This window comes from Protobothrops mucrosquamatus, unplaced genomic scaffold (assembly GCF_001527695.2).
Source record: "Protobothrops mucrosquamatus isolate PMUCROS unplaced genomic scaffold, P.Mucros_1.0 scaffold415, whole genome shotgun sequence".
Classification (NCBI taxonomy): Eukaryota; Metazoa; Chordata; class Lepidosauria; order Squamata; family Viperidae; genus Protobothrops; species Protobothrops mucrosquamatus.
The window spans coordinates 307472-326336 of NW_015386744.1; the positions used below are offsets into that span (position 1 = coordinate 307472).

The window sequence follows — 18865 nt, forward strand, 5'->3', positions numbered from 1 at the left end:
AGAAAATTGCAGGATTTTTTTTCTTATAAGGGAGAAGTGAATTTAAAAACATTACTACAAGGGAAAGAATCTAGCTCTTATAGATACAGGTTGTGTTTACTTGGTGCTGTTGTGGTGAGAGGAATCTGCCAAAAATAACTCACTTTCAGGGACTACTTAAAACCTGCCCCATTTATAGATAGCCCTCACCTAACATCCACATTCCATGACTGTTTGAAGTTAAGACTGTACAGAACAAGGAGGGCTTACAACAGCTTCTTGTTCTGCAACAACATTTCCGTGTCCCGCAGTCATACAATCAGTGTTTGCGACCTTCGCAGCCAGCTTCGGACAAGCAAAGTTGGTGGGGAAGCTAGCAGCAATTCAAGCATGATTAATGACCGCGATTCACTTGTCAACCCAACTGGAGTTGACATACTATGTGGTAACTCAACCAAGCCATGTGGCTTTACATGTTGCAACCACATAGCGGCAGAGTTCCCCGTCCCAATTACTATTGAGAAGCAGGACCTACCCTGTACTCACAGGTCAAAAAAGTCATTGTCAACAACCTTCCAGCTCTGTTCAGTTCCAACTCAACTATCTTCAAAAGAAATCCAATTCACAATTTCATATTCTAACCAGGAACACTACGGTTTAATCAACATGAACGCTCAGAATCGTGCTTGTTATGTGTTTCACTTTGAGAGTGGGCAACTAAATTTCATTTTTTGATGTGTGCCATTGTGCCCACAGTTAAAAAAAAAACGACAATAAAGGTTATCTTGTTACTCGTGTATATACTTGGCACAACCGCTGAGTACCAACCTCTTCTGGTAGATATTCTCCAAAGCGCCTGGAGGCAGGACAAGAAGCAACGGGTGGAAACTGATCAAGGAGAGAAGCAACCTAGAACTAAGGAGAAACTTCCTGACAGTGAGAACAATTAGCCAGTGGAACAACCTGCCTCCAGAAGCGGTGAATGCTCCAACACTGGAAGTTTTTAAGAAGAGACTGGACAGCCATTTGTCCGAAATGGTATAGGGTTTCCTGCCTGAGCAGGGGGTTGGACTAGATGACCTCCAAGCTCCCTTCCAACTTTACTATTATTATATTTGCCCATAACAATCTGTATACTAGTCAAAGTCAGCCAATGAGACATGTGTGTACAGCCAGATGGGTAATTGCAAGACCAGATAAATTCTGACTGGGTGCCATTTTGTAAAGCAATGTCAGCTTAATCAGGTTAATCGTGTAAGGAAAGAACAGGATTTACTTCCATCTTTCTCTTACAATGAGCATAAGATGGGAATGAAACTTACACCATCTATAGATTGAGATTAAATTGTCTATTCTACCCTTTTCCTTTTGTCTGAAAATGTCTGGTTCACTGAGTTGAACGGGGTCCATGTGGCATTCAAGTACAGTACCAGAGATCCTATTTCAATTTGCAAACCTGGTTTGGCAAAACCATAATAAAGAGCTTATCAAAGCTAGAAAACTGCTGCTGTATTAATGATATAACAGCTTAAGCAAGCCTTATCTAATTCTGCTTGTTATAAAGAAAATTTAAACGCATTGGAGCCCTGGTTTTCAGCCACTGAAATTCTTACGTAAGTGTTTCTTCTCTCTGCAAATATTTATACAAATGTTTAAGCATATTAAAAACCACAAGATCAAGAAGCTCGCTGCCATAAAGCCATAAAAGTTGATCAGACAAGCACAGGACATGTCTTACATTGCCCAGTAATCCTGTATGGCGTTTTGTTCCCTGTCAAATACATAGAACCGAAGATAGTTAATAATAATTGGAGGGGTGAAGGATAACCATCATTTCCACTCTAGCAAATAAGCCACTAGATGGCACTTGAAAATAGCCTTTTCCTATTTTTTTTCCCTTTTCCCCCCAAAAATGTCTAGGTCTGTAACTAATCATCACTAGGCCTTCCCGTGAGATTATGTTGGTGGAAAGCAACAGAGCAATGGCTGAGAGAAACTTGGCAAAAAGATGTCAGGGCATGGAGAGAAACAGAATCTACAACTGAAAAGTTTTTGGAAGACTGGGCTGTTTGCACAATTGTTCCTGGCTTCCAAACACAAAAACCTTTCCCCAGCTTGGTTTTTCAACAAGAATGGAAAAATATAGCTAAGAGAAACATTCCTTTTCTTCTTCTGATTTTTTTTTTTTTTTACTTTCTCAGTCCATCAGCTTTCATCTTTTTCTCGGTTCAACTTGATTCTTGCAAGTATGTTCAGTGCTTTGCATTTTATGTGTGCGGCACGCCCTCAAAACAAGCAGAATTTTGTGGTCCCCCTTATTACTATTCCTCTATTTCTGCCTTGCCTGGGACCCAGGAAACATAATAAAGTTGGAAGGGACCTTGAAGGTCATCGAGTCCAACCCCCTGCCCAGGCAGGAACCCTACACCATTTCAGACAAACGGCTGTCCAGTCTCTTCTTAAAAACCTCCAGTGTTGGAGCATTCACCACTTCTGGAGGCAGGTTGTTCCACTGGTTAATTGTTCTAACTGTCAGGAAGTTTCTCCTTAGTTCTAAGTTGCTTCTCTCCTTGATCAGTTTCCAGCCATTGCGTCTTGTCAAGCCTTCAGGTGCTTTGGAGAATAGCTTGACTGCCTCTTCTTTGGGGCAGCCCCTGAGATATTGGAAGGCTGCTATCATGTCCCCCCTCGTCCTTCTCTTCATTAAACTAGACATACCCAATTCCAGCAACCGTTCCTTATATGTTTTAGCCTCCAGTCCCCTAATCATCTTCGTTGCTCTTCTCTGTACTCTTTCTAGAGTCTCAACATCTTTTTTACATCGTGGTGACCAAAACTGGATGCAGTATTCCAAGTGTGGCCTTACCAAGGCCTTGTAAAGTGGTATTAATACTTCATGTGATCTTGATTCTATCCCTCTGTTAATGCAGCCCAGCACTGTGTTGGCTTTTTTGGCAGCTGCAGCACACTGCTGGCTCCTATTTAAGTGATTGTCCACTAGGATCTTGGATACAGCTGGGGCCTTGGATGAAGCCATTTTTACTTCACTGCTTCCCACTTGTGTGAATGCGATGCACATTTAATAAATAAGAGATGTCCTTGTCACAGACCCTTCAAGTTTCCAAAATAGGTAGGTGCCACACTTTGGTCACAAACTATCCCAATAATGGGAGTAAGGGAGAAGGGGAAAAAACTGTAAGGTTTTCCACTTAGCCTCACAATTGCCCCAGCATTACTCAGGAATTTAAAAGAGCCAAAGAGTCGAGGTTTCAGCAAGCAAATAACTTTTATTTTGATCAAAACAAGAGTTGGGTGACCCCATCTCTCTTCGTGGCTGGTAGAGAGATGAAGGCAACAACCAGAAAAGATGTCTTCCACCTTTTATACCTTTCCAGGACAAAAAGATCAGGTCTTGGTACCAGGCATAAGATGGCCCAAAAAAATAATTCCTAGATGATGACTCATACACAGCAACCCAGACTCCATCCCTAACTCCTTTTCTCCCTCCCCTTATAATGTGCTCTTTTCATATAAGCAATCACCTATACCAAAGCATGAAACATTTGCTTCTATATAACTAATTTCCCAATCTAAAGCATCTACAAAGCTGCTTGCACATAAACAAAGATATATATAATATATATAATATATTATATATATATATTATATATATAATAATTAGAAAATATCACTACTAATATCAATATTACTAATATCAATCTTAAGCATAATAAAATCCCTTCAAAACCTTTGCTTGTTCTTTCAAATATTTTTGGGAGAATGTGCCCTAAAATTCTCTCTATTTGGGACGGTGCTATATATCCATAGCAAAGAACACCTCTCAGTGTTAATTCCTTTTGTGTACTCTTTTCCAGCGCCTGTCAGAAATGTTTAATGTTAATTCATCAGGAGCCTGTTTGGATGCCTTAACAAGTTAATTATCCATGTTTTGGAAGAACAGCTAAATGATAGCCAGGTAACCCACTCAACTGTGGTGATGTTCCAAAGTCCAGCAAATGTTTACTTTGATTACTAACTGTGATAAAGACAATAAAATAAATCTATATGTCACTGAAACCATTTCCAAAATGAAATCACTTTTTACTTTAATGTCAACATCTTATGCTTTAGAATCTGGACAGCAACAGCACAGCAACAAAAACAGCAAAAAAAAAAAAAAAAGAAGATAATAATTGAGATTAACTCCAATTGTCCAGGACAAAATTACTGCAAGATGTCATAATTGGACGAAAACCAGTCTATTTCTTTTCCAACGAAAGAGAGCCAACCAGATGTCTTTAGACCTCATTTGACCACCTGCAGAGATCATAGCTTCGAAAATTCCTCCTATACCCAAGAGTAGGATGGCTTCTGAAAAATGTAAATTTTTAATGTTAACATCTCCTCATCTGACCCCTTCAAAAAAAGGGGGGGCATTAATCAGCCTTCCTTAATCTGCTGTTCTCTAAATATATTGTATTATAATGGCCTGGTTATCTACCCAACATGATTATTATCGTCCTCTCTTAATTCAGAGATGCTGCTGTACAGTGACGGAGTCCATATTTAAGGCTTCCCTGTCTGTCTTTCACCCTGTTCGTATCCAGAGATATTTATTATTAATACACAAAAGGCTTGTCAATCGGGAAGCGCGAAGGCGCTTAGAGCAAGAACACAAGGCTGAAACATCACAGTGGGGAATCTGTGGGTATAATGGCATTTGGGAATGACCTTGAAAGACAAATGCACAGGTATAGTATAGGGCAGAGGTAGGCAACCTTGGCTCTTTTATGACTCGTGGACTTCAACTCCCAGAATTCCCGAGCCAGCATGGCTAGCTCGGGAATTCTGGGGGTTGAAGTCCACAAGTCATAAAAGAGCCAAGGTTGCCTACCCCTGGTATAGGGGGTACCTTGCTCAATAGTAGTAACTGTGAGAGGGACCTTGGAGTCCTAGTGGACAATCACCTAAATATGAGCCAGCCGTGTGCTGCAGCTGCCAAAAAGGCCAACACAGTGCTAGGCTGCATTAACAGAGGGATAGAATCAAGATCACGTAAAGTATTAATACCACTTTACAATGCCTTGGTAAGGCCACACTTGGAATACAGCATCCAGTTTTGGTCACCGCGATGTAAAAAAGATGCTGAGACTCTAGAAAGAGTACAGAGAAAAGCAACAAAGATGATTAGGGGAATGGAGGCTAAAACATATAAGGAACGGCTGCTGGAATTGGGAATGTCTAGTTTAATGAAGAGAAGGACCAGGGGGGACATGATAGCAGTCTTCCAATATCTCAGGGGCTGCCCCAAAGAAGAGGGAGTCAAGCTCTTCTCCAAGGCGCCTGAAGGCAGGACAAGAAGCAACGGGTGGAAACTAATCAAGGAGAGAAGCAACCTAGAACTAACGAGAAACTTCCTGACAGTTAGAACAATTAACCAGTGGAACAACCTGCCTCCAGAAGCTGTGAATGCTCCAACACTGGAAGTTTTTAAGAAGAGACTGGACAGCCATTTGTCCGAAATGGTGTAGGGTTTCCCGCCTGAGCAGGGGGTTGGACTAGATGACCTCCAAGGTCCCTTCCAACTTTATTATTATTATTATTATTATTATTATTATTATTATTATTATTATTATTATTATTATTATTATTATTATGGAAGGCTCAGATAAAAGAGAATATAGCCCACAGATCCATAAAGGGCAGAGCAAGACGCCTAGGAGAGACCCTCTCCAAATTATCAGGCTGTAAAAAGTGATGGAGAGGGGGAGAGAATTGTCCTTTCAGACTTACAAGATGTTGTTAAGTAGCCTTACAATAAAGTTGAATTAGCTCATCTGCTCTTGTTTCCCCGTCTACTCTACCTGGGAGGGCTGATGGTGCCCCACCCAAAGTGAACCGAACTACAACTTTCAGCTCCCCCCCCAGCCCAAAAAAAGGATGGTAGCAACAAAGGATCCAGAAAATTGCAATTCAGTACTTGAGAGAGCGAGGGTTCCCCACCTCTGCTCTAAACCTGAACTGTTCAAAGCCAACGTAGATGTCCTTGAGGGAGAAAATGATTTTTTTTTTAGACAGGGAAGGAAAGAAAAAAAAAGTACAGGAAAAAGCAAGGCAAGAGAACAAAGCCAAAGAGTTTGGGAACAGCTGGCAAACACAGCAGCTTTGCTACCATTTCATTATTCAGCTGGGACGCTTTCTGCGAAGAGTAGAGATGCCCTCAGAACTGGTGGAACTCATTCATTGCTCTTCTGAAGCCAAATGAACCATCTGGCCCCGTGCTCAGCTTTCACTGACTCCGTAGAATGTGTTGCCACGCAGTTTTGACTGATTTGGAGGTTCTGACCGCACTTCGCTGCAATAATACATCATGTTGATCAGAACAACGCCATTCATTCTAGCCATATTGAAGTATATGACTACTTCCCAAGGCCTGGAATGCTTGTCGCGTCAAAGATGCCTCAAAAGCCAGTTTGGCACAATGGGGCTTGTTGCTTTTCTCCCGCTTCCCGGTCCAAAACATTCAACTGCAAAGCAACCGTTTGTTCAAAGTTGCTGCTAAGCAAGGCTGCAGAGTTGATTGGAAGACAATGGCACATCTACGTTGTTTTTCCCCCACTGCGTTTGGATCTGGAACCCAGCCAATCATTTGGGAACATGCGTCGGTTCCCACATGGTTCCAGGTTGGGGTGCAATCCACAACGCCTTTCAGCTCAAGGAGAAACTTCCTAACAGGGAGAACAATTAACCAGTGGAATAGCTGGCCTCCAGAAGTTGTGGGTGCTCCATCACTGGAGGTTTTTAAGAAAAGACTGGACAGAAGCTAGTCTGGAATGGTATAGGGTCTCCTGCTTGAGCAGGGGGTTGGACTAGAAGACCTCCAAGGTCCCTTCCAGCTCTATTCTGATTGATTGAAAATAATAATAATCATGCTAATAATGATGATAATAATGATAATGACAGAGAGTGAGGTGGCTAGATGGAGTCACTGAAGCAGGAGGCGTGAGCTTAAATGGATTCCAGAAGAATAATAGAGGACAGGAAGACCTGGAGGAATGTTGTCCATGGGGTCGCAATGGGTCGGACACGACTTCGCAACTAACAACGATAATAATAATAATAATAATAATAATAATAATAATAATAATAATAATAATAATAATAATAATAATAATAATAATAATAATAGAGTTGGAGGTCATCTAGTCCAACCCCTGCTCAGGCAGGAAACCCTATACCATTTCAGACAAATGGCTGTCCAGTTTTTTCTTAAAAACTTCCAGTGTTGGAGCATTCACAACTTCTGGAGGCAGGTTGTTCCACTGGTTAATTCTTCTGACTGTCAGGACATTTTGCCTTAGTTCTAGGTTGCTTCTCTCCTTGATTAGTTTCCATCCGTTGCTTCTTGTCCTGCCTTCAGGGGCTTTGGAGAATAGCTTGACTCCCTCTTCTTTGGGGCAGCCCCTGAGATATTAGAACACTGCTATCATGTATATTGAGTCTGCAGGAATTGATGCTTTATTGTTCAATATTTCTAATGGTTCTCTTGAAGTCTTCCTTCAGCCAGCCTCAACCAGCAGTGACTGAATGGACAAGCCTATGTTTCTGTGTTACTGTCTTCCAGAATGTTATTTTGAACTTTCCAAATTAGCTCAAAGCACTGAGATTTTCTGCTGGCTCTTCTCTCTTAATACACAACAGGAGCGACTTTAGCTGAAGTTGAAGTTTTTCCACCGTTAAATTCGATGTCTTCTCTGAAAAATATGTCAACAGTATTTTGGGAAGGATCCATCTGTGCTGAATACCAACAAAAAGGATGGCACCACATCTTCAGTGCTAAAACTTTAATGGGACTGGCTGAGAATTCAATGCATTAATATTGTTATGCACCAGAACAATGGCTTTGTGTTCCAAGTATTTCTAAATAGCTAAAGCTCAGGTCAAAAAGAAGAAGGGGGAAAAAAAGTCACAGTTACATCTTCCCATCAGTGGGAAGGTGTTTCTCAGCAAGGTTGCCAAATTATGGGGTTTTTTTCCCCCCCCAGCATAAAGAACATCTTACTAAGGCTGCCAAAATACCTCATTCTTTTCTCAGTGTGCACTGTTTTGTTCTGCCTACCCATATTAGAGAAGTCCCCTGTTCTTATTTCAGTTATTGATTTATTAGCAAGTCATTATTGTTCTTCCTATTACATAAGGCATTTTTTAAAGAAATTCAGCCAGCATTTCAACATCTGGACTTGGCAAAGCCTGGTCCTTCTCATTCGTTCCGCTCTAACTTTACGAGGACCGAGGGAGCGAAATTGTGCACAATTAATAAATCTAATGCCAATGAAATCCTTATCCAAATCTCACAAGAATTTAAGGTCACTGCTGGGGTTTTTTTTTTCAGTGATCTTTGTTGAAAATGGTCATGGTTTAAATGTTTGCCCAGTAAAATGTTGGTGTCCCTTTTCGGCCAAAGCAGCTGAAAATGATGAGAATTTGCTGGGAAGAGATAAAAAGTTAAAATAAAATTGATAATCTTCAACCTTTTTGGAACTAGAAACCATTTTTAATCCGTTTCGGACATTATTATCGGGAGACCCCACCCACATCTGAATATTTTTAGTAATATTTGCATGGGGGCTAGCCCCTTTTTAAGTCAAATTACTAAGCTCTATAATTAGGCTCGACCCACCAGCTGGAGACCAGCAGTTTAACCATAGCTTTTATAAATTCTTCTTTTAAAATTATAGTGCATTATACATCTTAAACTAGCAAACGAATGCTAATCATTTGTTCACTGCAGGCCAAGGAGAAAATAGAAAAGATTCTTTATGATAGCCCTACTGATATTTATTAATTCATTCTTACATCTGTTCATTTTATATTAGCGTTCAAAGCACCGGTACAATATCCCATTGTTCTGAACTTAAATCTTATATTGCAAGTCATTGTTTTTTTATCTCTTGAGTTTTACATTTCCCCTTTCCTCCAGAAGCTCAGCACATGGGGCTTACATGGGGCTCCCAAACATTTTTATCCTCACCACAACAGACTGGAAGTTGGTTGGACTGAAGTGGTACAATGGCCCTAGAGCAGTGGTGGCGAACCTATGGCACGGGTGCCAGAGGCGGCACTCAGAGCCCTCTCTGTGGGCACGTGCGCCGTCGCCCCAGTCCTAGGCCTTCAGCTGGGTTTTATAAAACCTTTTCGCTTTAGGCCTCCACCGCTGTGTGCAAAAAAAGAAAAAGGTTCAATCAATCAGTCAATTTCAACTTCTTGCGGGGAAAAAAAATCTTGCAAAGTTGGAATTGATTGATTGAACTTTTTAGTCCCACCCAGTCTGCCGTTATTATCGCAGCCACGCCCACCCAATGGGCCATGCCCATCCAATGGGCCACACCCACCCGGCACCCGACGATGCATACGTGGGTTTTGGGTTGCAGTTTGGGCACTCGGTCTCTAAAAGGTTCGCCATCACTTCCCTAGAGACTCCAGGTGGACTTTCAAGGCTAAGGTGGCTTCCTCAAGTATAGTCCTAAACCCACACATTAACCATTGAACCACAAACATTTGATAAGGTCTGAGAGGAGACCTGTATGTCTAAAAGCCACACTTAAGTTGTTGAAGAATAAAATACGAACCAGAGAGTTTATGGTTACACCTGAAGCCAGTACATGACACTAATCCTTAAAACTGACTTCTTCACATTCTGCAGACCCACAACAAAGTTACGATTTTGAAGAACCAACTTCTTTCCTGGCCTTTTATGTTCCCTGCTTCCACTTGCTCCTCTCCTGCGGGCACAAAGCTACATCTGAATGAGTCTCCTATGAAATCAAGGAAGCAGACACCTCACTTTCAACCCTGGTATCTCTTTCCAAGCAGCTCCTCCTGGAGAATTGGCTTGGAGCTTCTTGTCCCAAAGGGTGAGGTGTGAACTCCCTTGAAATAAATTGAGGTGGATACGCTTTCCGTCTCATGATTTTTAAATGAATAATTGCAGCATTACCTCTGAGAAGCCAAGTCAGGACACTCGTTCTTTGCAGCAATAATTTCTCTGTTAGAATTTGCTAGCCTCCCCCCACCATACACACACATTTACACCCTCTGTATATAAATTTCTCATGTGATATTGCCTCTTCTCACCCACCTAATCCAATTTTCTGTTACCATAGAAGCTCACTGTTGATCCTGGATTTATTCTCTTTTTTTCCTTTACCCCATCTTGTCATCCTTCCCATGAACTAATAAGCCACAGTGGATTTGAAAGCATGAGCAAATGGGAGCATCGCACCAAGAACTTTTATGTTCCATTGACATTTGCTTCCCACCCTAATAATTTAGAGCTGTTAATGTACCAAAAATGAAGAAAAAAAAACCCCTTCTTCCCATCTTTTTCATTACAAAGTTTACAAATGAGTAATATCTAGAGTTATTGTTTGCTGAAGAACATATGGTCTCAATTTAACGGGAATAAGAAACTTGCTAAGCAAGAGTTTGCAGTGGGAATGAATTATTTGTCTGGGTCATTCATTCAAACTGCATTAATTTATAGTTAAAAACATATATATGTTTGATAACATGGATATATATAACGACGGGGGAGCTCCTTACCATATTGAACAAAGCCAGGATTCTTATCAAGAGTTGGATTACAAGAAATCTGGCCAGTTTGTATATTTCTTAAAGAAACAGAGAAAGTGATAGCCCCATTCCCTGTGGTTAACTGATCCTATGCAAGCATTATCCCCATGCTTGTGGGAATGCTAGTCAGCTCATTCACAGCATTCCAACAAGAGAGGATTAGAATTACCATTCCACCGTCTAACAACGAAACATAATTCTTCCTCTGAAGAACAAGAAATGACCAACTGCTGCTAATGGTGGCTATGTTGGTACAACTAATCCCTGAACTTTACTAAAGTTTCTTTACCCCAGGAATATACAAGGAAGGAGGCTTAGGCGCCATGGTGGCAGAGTGGTTAGGATGCAGTATTGCAGGCTAACTCTGCCCACTGCCAGGAGTTCGATCCTGACCTGCTCAAGTTGACTCAGCCTGCCATCCTTCCGAGCTCGGTAAAATGAGGACCCAGGTTGTTGGGGGCAATATGATGACTCTGTAAACTGCTCAAAGAGGGCTGTAAAGCACCGTGAAGCGGTATATAAATATAAGTGCTGTTGCTAATATACAAGGAAGACACCACTGTAGGGCCATGATTACATTACAGCCCAAGGAGAATCTATATAATAAATATGCCTGTTGCCCAGAATTTGCAACCAGCCAGGCTTAGTATGACAAATCACAAAAGCTTGCCATCTTTTGGATTTCCTATTTGACTTGGGCCCAGTTCAATAGTCTTTGGTATTAAATTAATGATACCACATGGTAGAATCCTAGAAAACGGAAATTAGGGACAGAGAATATGGCACGCTGTTCTGCAACTTTCTCTAAAGTATAATACACACACATAGACAAATGAGGAGGGGGGGAGCATATGTCATATGAACCAAGAACCACCGCTATTAAGATGAAAATCTGTTTTATGGAGGTTGACACCCATTGTTTCTTGATATGGTCAACTGACTAATTAATAAAGCTACTATACCAATTGGCTGTTTTAATGGAAAACACTGCTTCTCCATTTATATGAATTAGCTGAAACTTAAACACAAAGGTCTTCTCATCTTGTATATCCATTTTACCAGAGACCAAAATACATTCTCCTGTCATATTGCATAGCTCACAGCAAACTAATTTTAGTTGAAAGCTGATTTAATACTAGATTATACCAACACAATCAACTGCAGTATTTTAAATAGTGCACAGTACAGGAAGAGTGTGGGTGGGACACCTTTAGGAAGGATTTTAATAGGCAATGCGTTTCAAATGACATTTTTCAAGGTGTTTATCATCTCCATTCAGCGTTCTAGTCCAGTTAAATAACCGAAGCTAAACACTTATTCATGTTCACTGGAAGAAAGTCCTATTGCATTCAGCTATGCTTATGTCTGAGTAACATAAGCCCTGGAACAGAGTATTAATTTTTATCATATCCCAGTTTCTTTCTCTCCCAAGTTAGAATGAGTCATGCAGAGATTGCATGCATTAAAGCCAATTTGTGATTTATATAATATTTTTCTAGAACTTTTCAGGCTGGCTCGCAGCAAGCTAAAAAGCTAAAATAATTTTTTTGGCCTTGGAACTGGAAATTTCTGTTATAATGAAAGGGCATATTCTAGTTTTCTCTCACACATACACACCCTGAATTTTTCTACACTGACCAGGATCTCTCCCAAAAAGCATCTCTAGAAAATGCTAACCAGGTTAGGCATGACCCCATGGAATCAAACACAATTAGCACTCTTCCATTCAGACCTTTTTGTTCAAGATGGAATAGGGGCTGAGAGAGAAAGCATGCAAGGAATTTCCACATTTATAAATCTAAACGTGTGTGTGTGATTCTTGGAGATTTCTAACGCCACACATCTGGGAATTCATTAATATTATACAGATCATTTTACATTCGTCATACCATAAAATAATCATGAGCAGCCTTCCAATGTAAATGTTATGACACTAGACCATAGTTTTTCCCATTTCTTTGGGGAGCTTGCCAAAATTCACCTGTTTTCATTGCTGCTCCATTCAAATCTTCCTGTTAAGAACAGCTGCATTTTGTTTCAAAAGATACCAGACAAATTTAGAAGAAAAAAAATCCATTCCAAAGAGAAAAAAATAATAATAATAATTTCAGGGTTATAACATTCGCAACATAAAAGACCGAAGCTAGCCACATGAGATAGGAATAAAGGTACTCTTATCCTTTGTACAGATCAATCTCTTTTTTTAATTACCGGATATCGACTGAAATATGTAAATAAATCTATTCAATAATAGATTTGTACAGTAGTTGTACTTAGTTATTTAGAAGGAAACAGTCATCTTCCAATTTCTGAGTCCATGTCATTAATAAACTCAATATAGCTTTAAGCCAACTTATTGTGATTTTGTATCCTACCTCCAGATTTGCATGAACAATTCTAAATGCAGATCGGCTAGTTTTCAAGGTAATAATAATAATAATAATAATAATAATAATAATAATAATAATAATAATAATAATAATAATAATAATAATAATAATAATAGTAGAAATAATGTTGGAAGGGACCTTGGAGGTCATCTAGTCCAACCCCCTGCTCAGGCAGGAAACCGTATACCATTTCAGACAAATGGCCGTCCAGTCTCTTCTTAAAAACTTCCAATGTTGGAGCATTCACCGCTTCTGGAGGCAGGTTGTTCCACTGGTTAATTGTTCTGTCAGGAAGTTTCTCCTTAGTTCCAGGTTACTTCTCTCCTTGATTACCTTCCATCCATTGCTTCTTGTCCTGCGTTCAGGGGCTTTGGAGAACAGCTTGATTCCCTCTTCTTTGTGGCAGCCCCTGAGATATTGGAAGACGGCTATCATGTCCCCCCTCGTCCTTCTCTTCTTTAAACTAGACATACCCAATTCCAGCAACTGTTCCTTATATGTTATAGCCTCCAGTCCCCTAATCATCTTATTAATCAATTGTTAAGAGTAGGTAGCAAGTTGTCTAAATGAAGGTGTTCTTTGCAAGAAATATTTGGCAGACCACATACACATAAACTGGATATATATTTGTATGCTGCTATGAGTCGAGTCAGTTAGATCAGAAGGAACGAACTGCACACTGCATCAACATGATGATTCTTCAGATGATGGAGAAGCAAAAACCGCCACCACCACCACCACCACCACTTCCAGGAAAGCATGATATAATTAGCTAATTTCATGAACAAGAGAAATACTGAAAGCATGATATAATTAGCTAATTTCATGAACAAGAGAAATACAACAGCTGACATTTTATGTGGTTGGACATATCCTATTATGTTTTGGAATAATTAGAACATACATTGGAATGTTATGATAGTTGTTGATTTGGACAAAAACATTAACAAAGACTGAAAAGGTTGGGTTGTGGCTTACACTGAGAATGCCTCCTATAATTTTATAATTAATTTCAATTAGGAATTAATTCTAATTTGCTGAATTGGTATTTTAGTTCCAAGGGTTTCCATTTTCTCCATCTATACAAGAAAGTCCATGTACGCACGGATGCAGATGTATCTACAAGACTGAATCTCCACGTTCTTTTCTTTCTCAATCAATCTCACCCCACAATCAAACTAAAAACTGTGGATTGTCCGTGTGGGTTTTGTAGCTCTTTTATTAATAATTATTTTCAATGTAAGTATAAAAGTGACTATTCAAGATTTGTAAAAAGGAGGAGATTGTGACTACAGAGAAATGCATGGCGGTCAAAGATAAGCTATAGATCATAATGTCCCAGTCTTCTCCCAGTATATATATTTTTTTCTGAACATACCTGTATAAAAATAATTTGCATGGACTGGTGCAAGTTTAGCAAGAATATGAATCCACGGAATGAACTAAAAGAAGAATGGTTTTATTGTGACTTTTGACATTGAACCCTTGTAGTTAGGAGTCATGGTAGGTATTATTGAACATGTGTTACATTATGTCATGGCATAACTGGATGGCACTGTGTCATGTGACTCCAGAAAAGTTGTGAGTGGTCCTCGCTGACCTCAGTGCATTTTGATTGTCACAGAAATTTCATCACCAAGTTTGTGTATACAGTTAAGTAGTTGGTCTTATAAGCACCATTATAAACCCTTGCATGAAGGGTATTATTAATCTAGTTTACAAATGCTTCATGGATAAGAATAGCATGGTTACAGTATACACACACTTAATTTACATGTACTGTATTATAGATATAACTGAGATAAACTACTGAGCTAAATTGGGGTTGATTGATGTAGTTAAGACTGAGTAATTGCAATTTCTTTGGCTTCTAAATTGTGTATATATTACAGTGCATTTATAAAATCTAGATTGAACATGTTTCTAGCACCAAATCGATTACAGAAATGGCTGACCTAGTAAGATGTAGCTGGAGAAGCAGATCTTAAGATTTCTTTTTTTTTTTTAAGAAAGAAAAGGAGAAGAATCTATTGATGGACTTGTGGTTTTGCAACTCTTGGCACCTGTGCTGATCAAACATTGGCTTGGCTTCTCTGTGACCAGCTTCCAACAGCAGTCCCGAAATTCAAGATTCAGTATCTCAAAGTAGCTACACTTACAAGAAGCCTGAGAAAAGGGATGGTTGTGAGCTACGGTTGTCTTCCTGTACCTTATTTACGTCAAACTGGACTAGCGCTCACGTGTCCGAGTGAATACATGACAGCCTGTTCCTGCGATATGGAGAATCTTATTGAGGAATAAAACATTCAAGTCTCACCTAGCTATCTTTGGCTTTCATGATTTGGTCTCTGGTTGGTGAATTAATGAAGCACGATTTCAATTTTCATTCTCAGGCTGTCTCCTAGCTCACCACTGAGGTAGTCTTGGTCGTGTTTGTCTTCAAACTGAAGGAGTTCCTTCTTTTTGTAGAGTGGGATGCTGCTAATCGCTAAGGAATATACTCCAGGCGTTGGTTTCTTCTTAGCTAAATGAAGGAAGCTGACTCCTTCTTTCTGGTTTATCCTAAAGAAACCACTTTCGTTCCCCATGTCTATTAAATATCGGTTGTGGTTTGTCAGGGTCGTGAGGGCAGGGATCAGTTTCAAGATGCGGTCCTTGTTGTTAAGGCTGGAGATGTTGAACGATAAGGTGGCTGGTTTTTCAAGGTCCCAGCTGGCCAGGTTAACAGCTGCCTCTGTCCCCAGCTGATCCTGTAAAAAAGAACAAGGTGTTTTAGATTTTTTTTTCCCTCCTCCAGTTTTTATCTTCTAAGTATTGCAGCCATCCATACTGAAGCTGTTGGTGGGACTTGAAAAAAGGCCAGCGACTTAAATGATTTGCACAGGACAAAATGGGATTAACTCAAGAATACGGCGTCTTTCTCTTACTCCAGAATTTTGCTTTCCAAACAAGCCATGTTTAAATGAGCAACAGGTATTTCCTCACAGTACTCTGAATAAATGAGACAATTGTGGGCCAGAGCACATAGCCCTCCTCCAAATTATTGGAGAAATATGCCAACCTCTAAGACAGTGGTTCTCAACCTTTTTAATGCCGCGACCCCCAACCGGTCGTAAGTCGAGGACTAAACCGGTCGTAAGTCGAGGACTAAACAGGTCGTAAGTCGAGGACTACCCAACCGGTCGTAAGTCGAGGACTTTCCCTGCCCGGGAGCGCCGCGCATGCGTGGTTCCGCCCCCTGCGCCGGCCGAGGCATAGCTGGCAAGCGGCAGAGACGGAGCAGGCCGACCACCAGTTGGCCCAGCCCAAGGGAGGTAAGGCACCCGCCGGAAAAGGGAAAAAAAATGGCGGACAAAAAAAATGGCGGACAGCCTTGCTTGGCGACCCCTGTGAAATGGTCGATCGACCCCAAATGGGGACGCGACCCATAGGTTGAGAACCGCTGCTCTAAGAGGTGGGCTTTCATACTTACTCGTAAGACTCACTGAGAAGGAGCGGTTTGAAGCTTGTGTCTAATTATACAGTTTAACAGAGGTTTGCAGAACCAAGCGGTTAAAACAAACTAACGTTTGCACAAATCCCTGAAACTGGCCAATTTTTTTATTATTATTATTATGGAAACTTTTGCGGATTTCTTTAGGACAAAGCAACAGGCAGAAGAAAAGAAATGCTTGTCTATCAGAACCAATCTGTGGATCACTTTTATTTTTCCAGTTTCAAATCTTGGTAATCTAACCTCTGGTCTTCTTTCAATTTCCCCGGAGTTCTTTCACGGGGGAGCTGAGGGTCCAAGACCTGACAGATACAGAACGTACGCCAAATCCTGCAAAAAGCAATGTTCTCCATCCTGACTTCACCTTAAGGCCAGATTACAGGTAGTCCTCAAATCAGACCTCAAATTTGGCAATGACAATAATTGAAGTTGCAGTGTTTGTAAAGTTGGTCATCACAGGATCAACCTGAGTTTACAACCTTTTGTGGCGGCCGTTAAGCAAATGCTGCACTGATTATGCAAACACTGTGATATTTTGGTGAACCTATTGTTCACTATGAGCAGTTTTGGTTTGAAAGTAAATTCTGGTTTTCAGCAAAAATATCAGCTTCCTTCCTTCCTTCCTTCCTTCCTTCCTTCCTTCCTTCCTTCCTTCCTTCCTTCCTTCCTTCCTTCCTTCCTTTCTTTCTTTCTTTCTTTCTTTCTGTATATGGCTGGATTCTTAGACTCTGTAGAAACTGATTTGTATTATTATTTTCCTTATCTGCTGTGCAAGTTTTTTTTTTAAATCTAAAAGCCAAGTTCTTTACTTTCCTGTGAGAATTCTCATGTGCAATTTCAATTACCAGAGAGAGAGATTTATTGCAGTGTTAACTTCTGATTTTTCTCTTACCCAGAACGGATCAGACCTCCTATGGTGAATTCACATGTGAAATAAATATTAGCATTTTCATGCTGGTCTATGACCCCAATGAAGTCTGTGTGTGTATGTGTTTCTGTGTGTAATTTTTACATTCAGATTAGAGTGATGTACAATATAAATGAAAATAAAGATAATAGGGAAATGGGAAGGAGAAAGAAAGGGGGAGGAGACATGTAGAACAAAGGGGGAAAGAAATAAAAAGCATTGACTTTCAACTTTTTCCAGCACAGCAAAATCCAACACAGAATGATGGCCTCATCTTTTTACTGTTACATACTTAGTCATTCCTAGCCATTTCTATAGCAACAAACCTAATCCAATCAGCAAAAACCTCAAATCAAAGCTCCATCCTTTTCTCAAGCACAAAATCTAGAAGCGACTTGCAGGTAGAAAGAAAAATCAGATATAGTCTTTTCTTGACTGCATTAAAGTTTTGATTCGATACGATGAGCATCGTGAATTTAAAACATTAAAGGCAGCTTACAGTGACTTTACTATAGTGGTTTTTTTTTTTAAAAAAAAGTGAAGGAAACCATGCTCAAAATGGAAACTAGGCAAATGTTACATCGGGCGAGAAGGATAAAAGTGCAACTTACCTCTGTATCAAGGACATTGGTTTCATTTAGGCCTCGCCGTTTCCTTCCCCTTTTCGGATAGCCGTTGATTTTACAGTCATAGCAGGCTTCCGGAGAAAGAGAGCTATCGTCTAATTCACCGCTGACCGGTACTTCATGGTTCTGACCTTTCCCTAGCCCCATTCCAGCCACGCAGTGTCTACAGAATTTAAAAGAAAGAAAGAAAGAAAGAAAGAAAGAAAGAAAGAAAGAAAGAAAGAAAGAAAGAAAGAAAGAAAGAAAGAAAGAAAGAAAGAAAGAAAGAAAGAAAGAAAAGGCATCAGACAGACATTAAAGGAGAATATTTGTAGCTCAGAGTTGACATGAGGGATCCTTGGTGCTCTCTGAGCTTGCAGACGTTTTATTACCAAACTAGGTAACATCATCAGTGCTAGAAGGGAAAGAGGTTGCAAGAAGGAGGAGGAGGAGATGGAGCAGGAGGAGCAGGAGGAGGACTGTGGGGTCCTTGGTGCTCTCTGGGCTTCATTGTTTTCTTGCAGACATTTCATTACCATACTAGGTAACATCATCACTGCATAAATATATACTGTACAACACTAAGTACAATGGTTGCTATGGATGTTAATATAGCTGGGAAACGGGGCCCTTCACACACAACAGGGCCTCAGACCTGGGATGATGTTACCCAGTTTGGTAATGAAACATTTGCAAGAAAACAACCAAGCTCAGCGATCACCAGACTTTACAAAAACCACCATAACCCAGAAAAAAAATCTAATTTTTTCTCTCTGGTTTCTCATTCTTTGCTTTCCATAACTCCACATCCCGATTTGAAGTTTATTTTCATGGATTTTCATTTATTTCAATTACAAAT

The 18865-nt window shown here is 40.2% G+C and overlaps 1 protein-coding gene across 1 annotated transcript in view; it reads right to left on the bottom strand.

Annotated features, from left to right (window-relative positions):
* Positions 1 to 14230: 14230 nt before the first annotated feature.
* The window catches only part of FBN1 (fibrillin 1), a 149130-nt gene continuing 144495 nt past the window's right edge, over positions 14231 to 18865 (bottom strand). Inside the window, exons 63-64 of the mRNA XM_029284183.1 lie at positions 18013 to 18190; positions 14231 to 15751 (exon numbers count right to left, since the gene is read on the bottom strand). Coding sequence (XP_029140016.1) covers positions 15362 to 15751; positions 18013 to 18190 — 568 coding nt within the window. The 3' untranslated portion in view covers positions 14231 to 15361. The remainder of the gene's footprint in view (positions 15752 to 18012; positions 18191 to 18865) is intronic.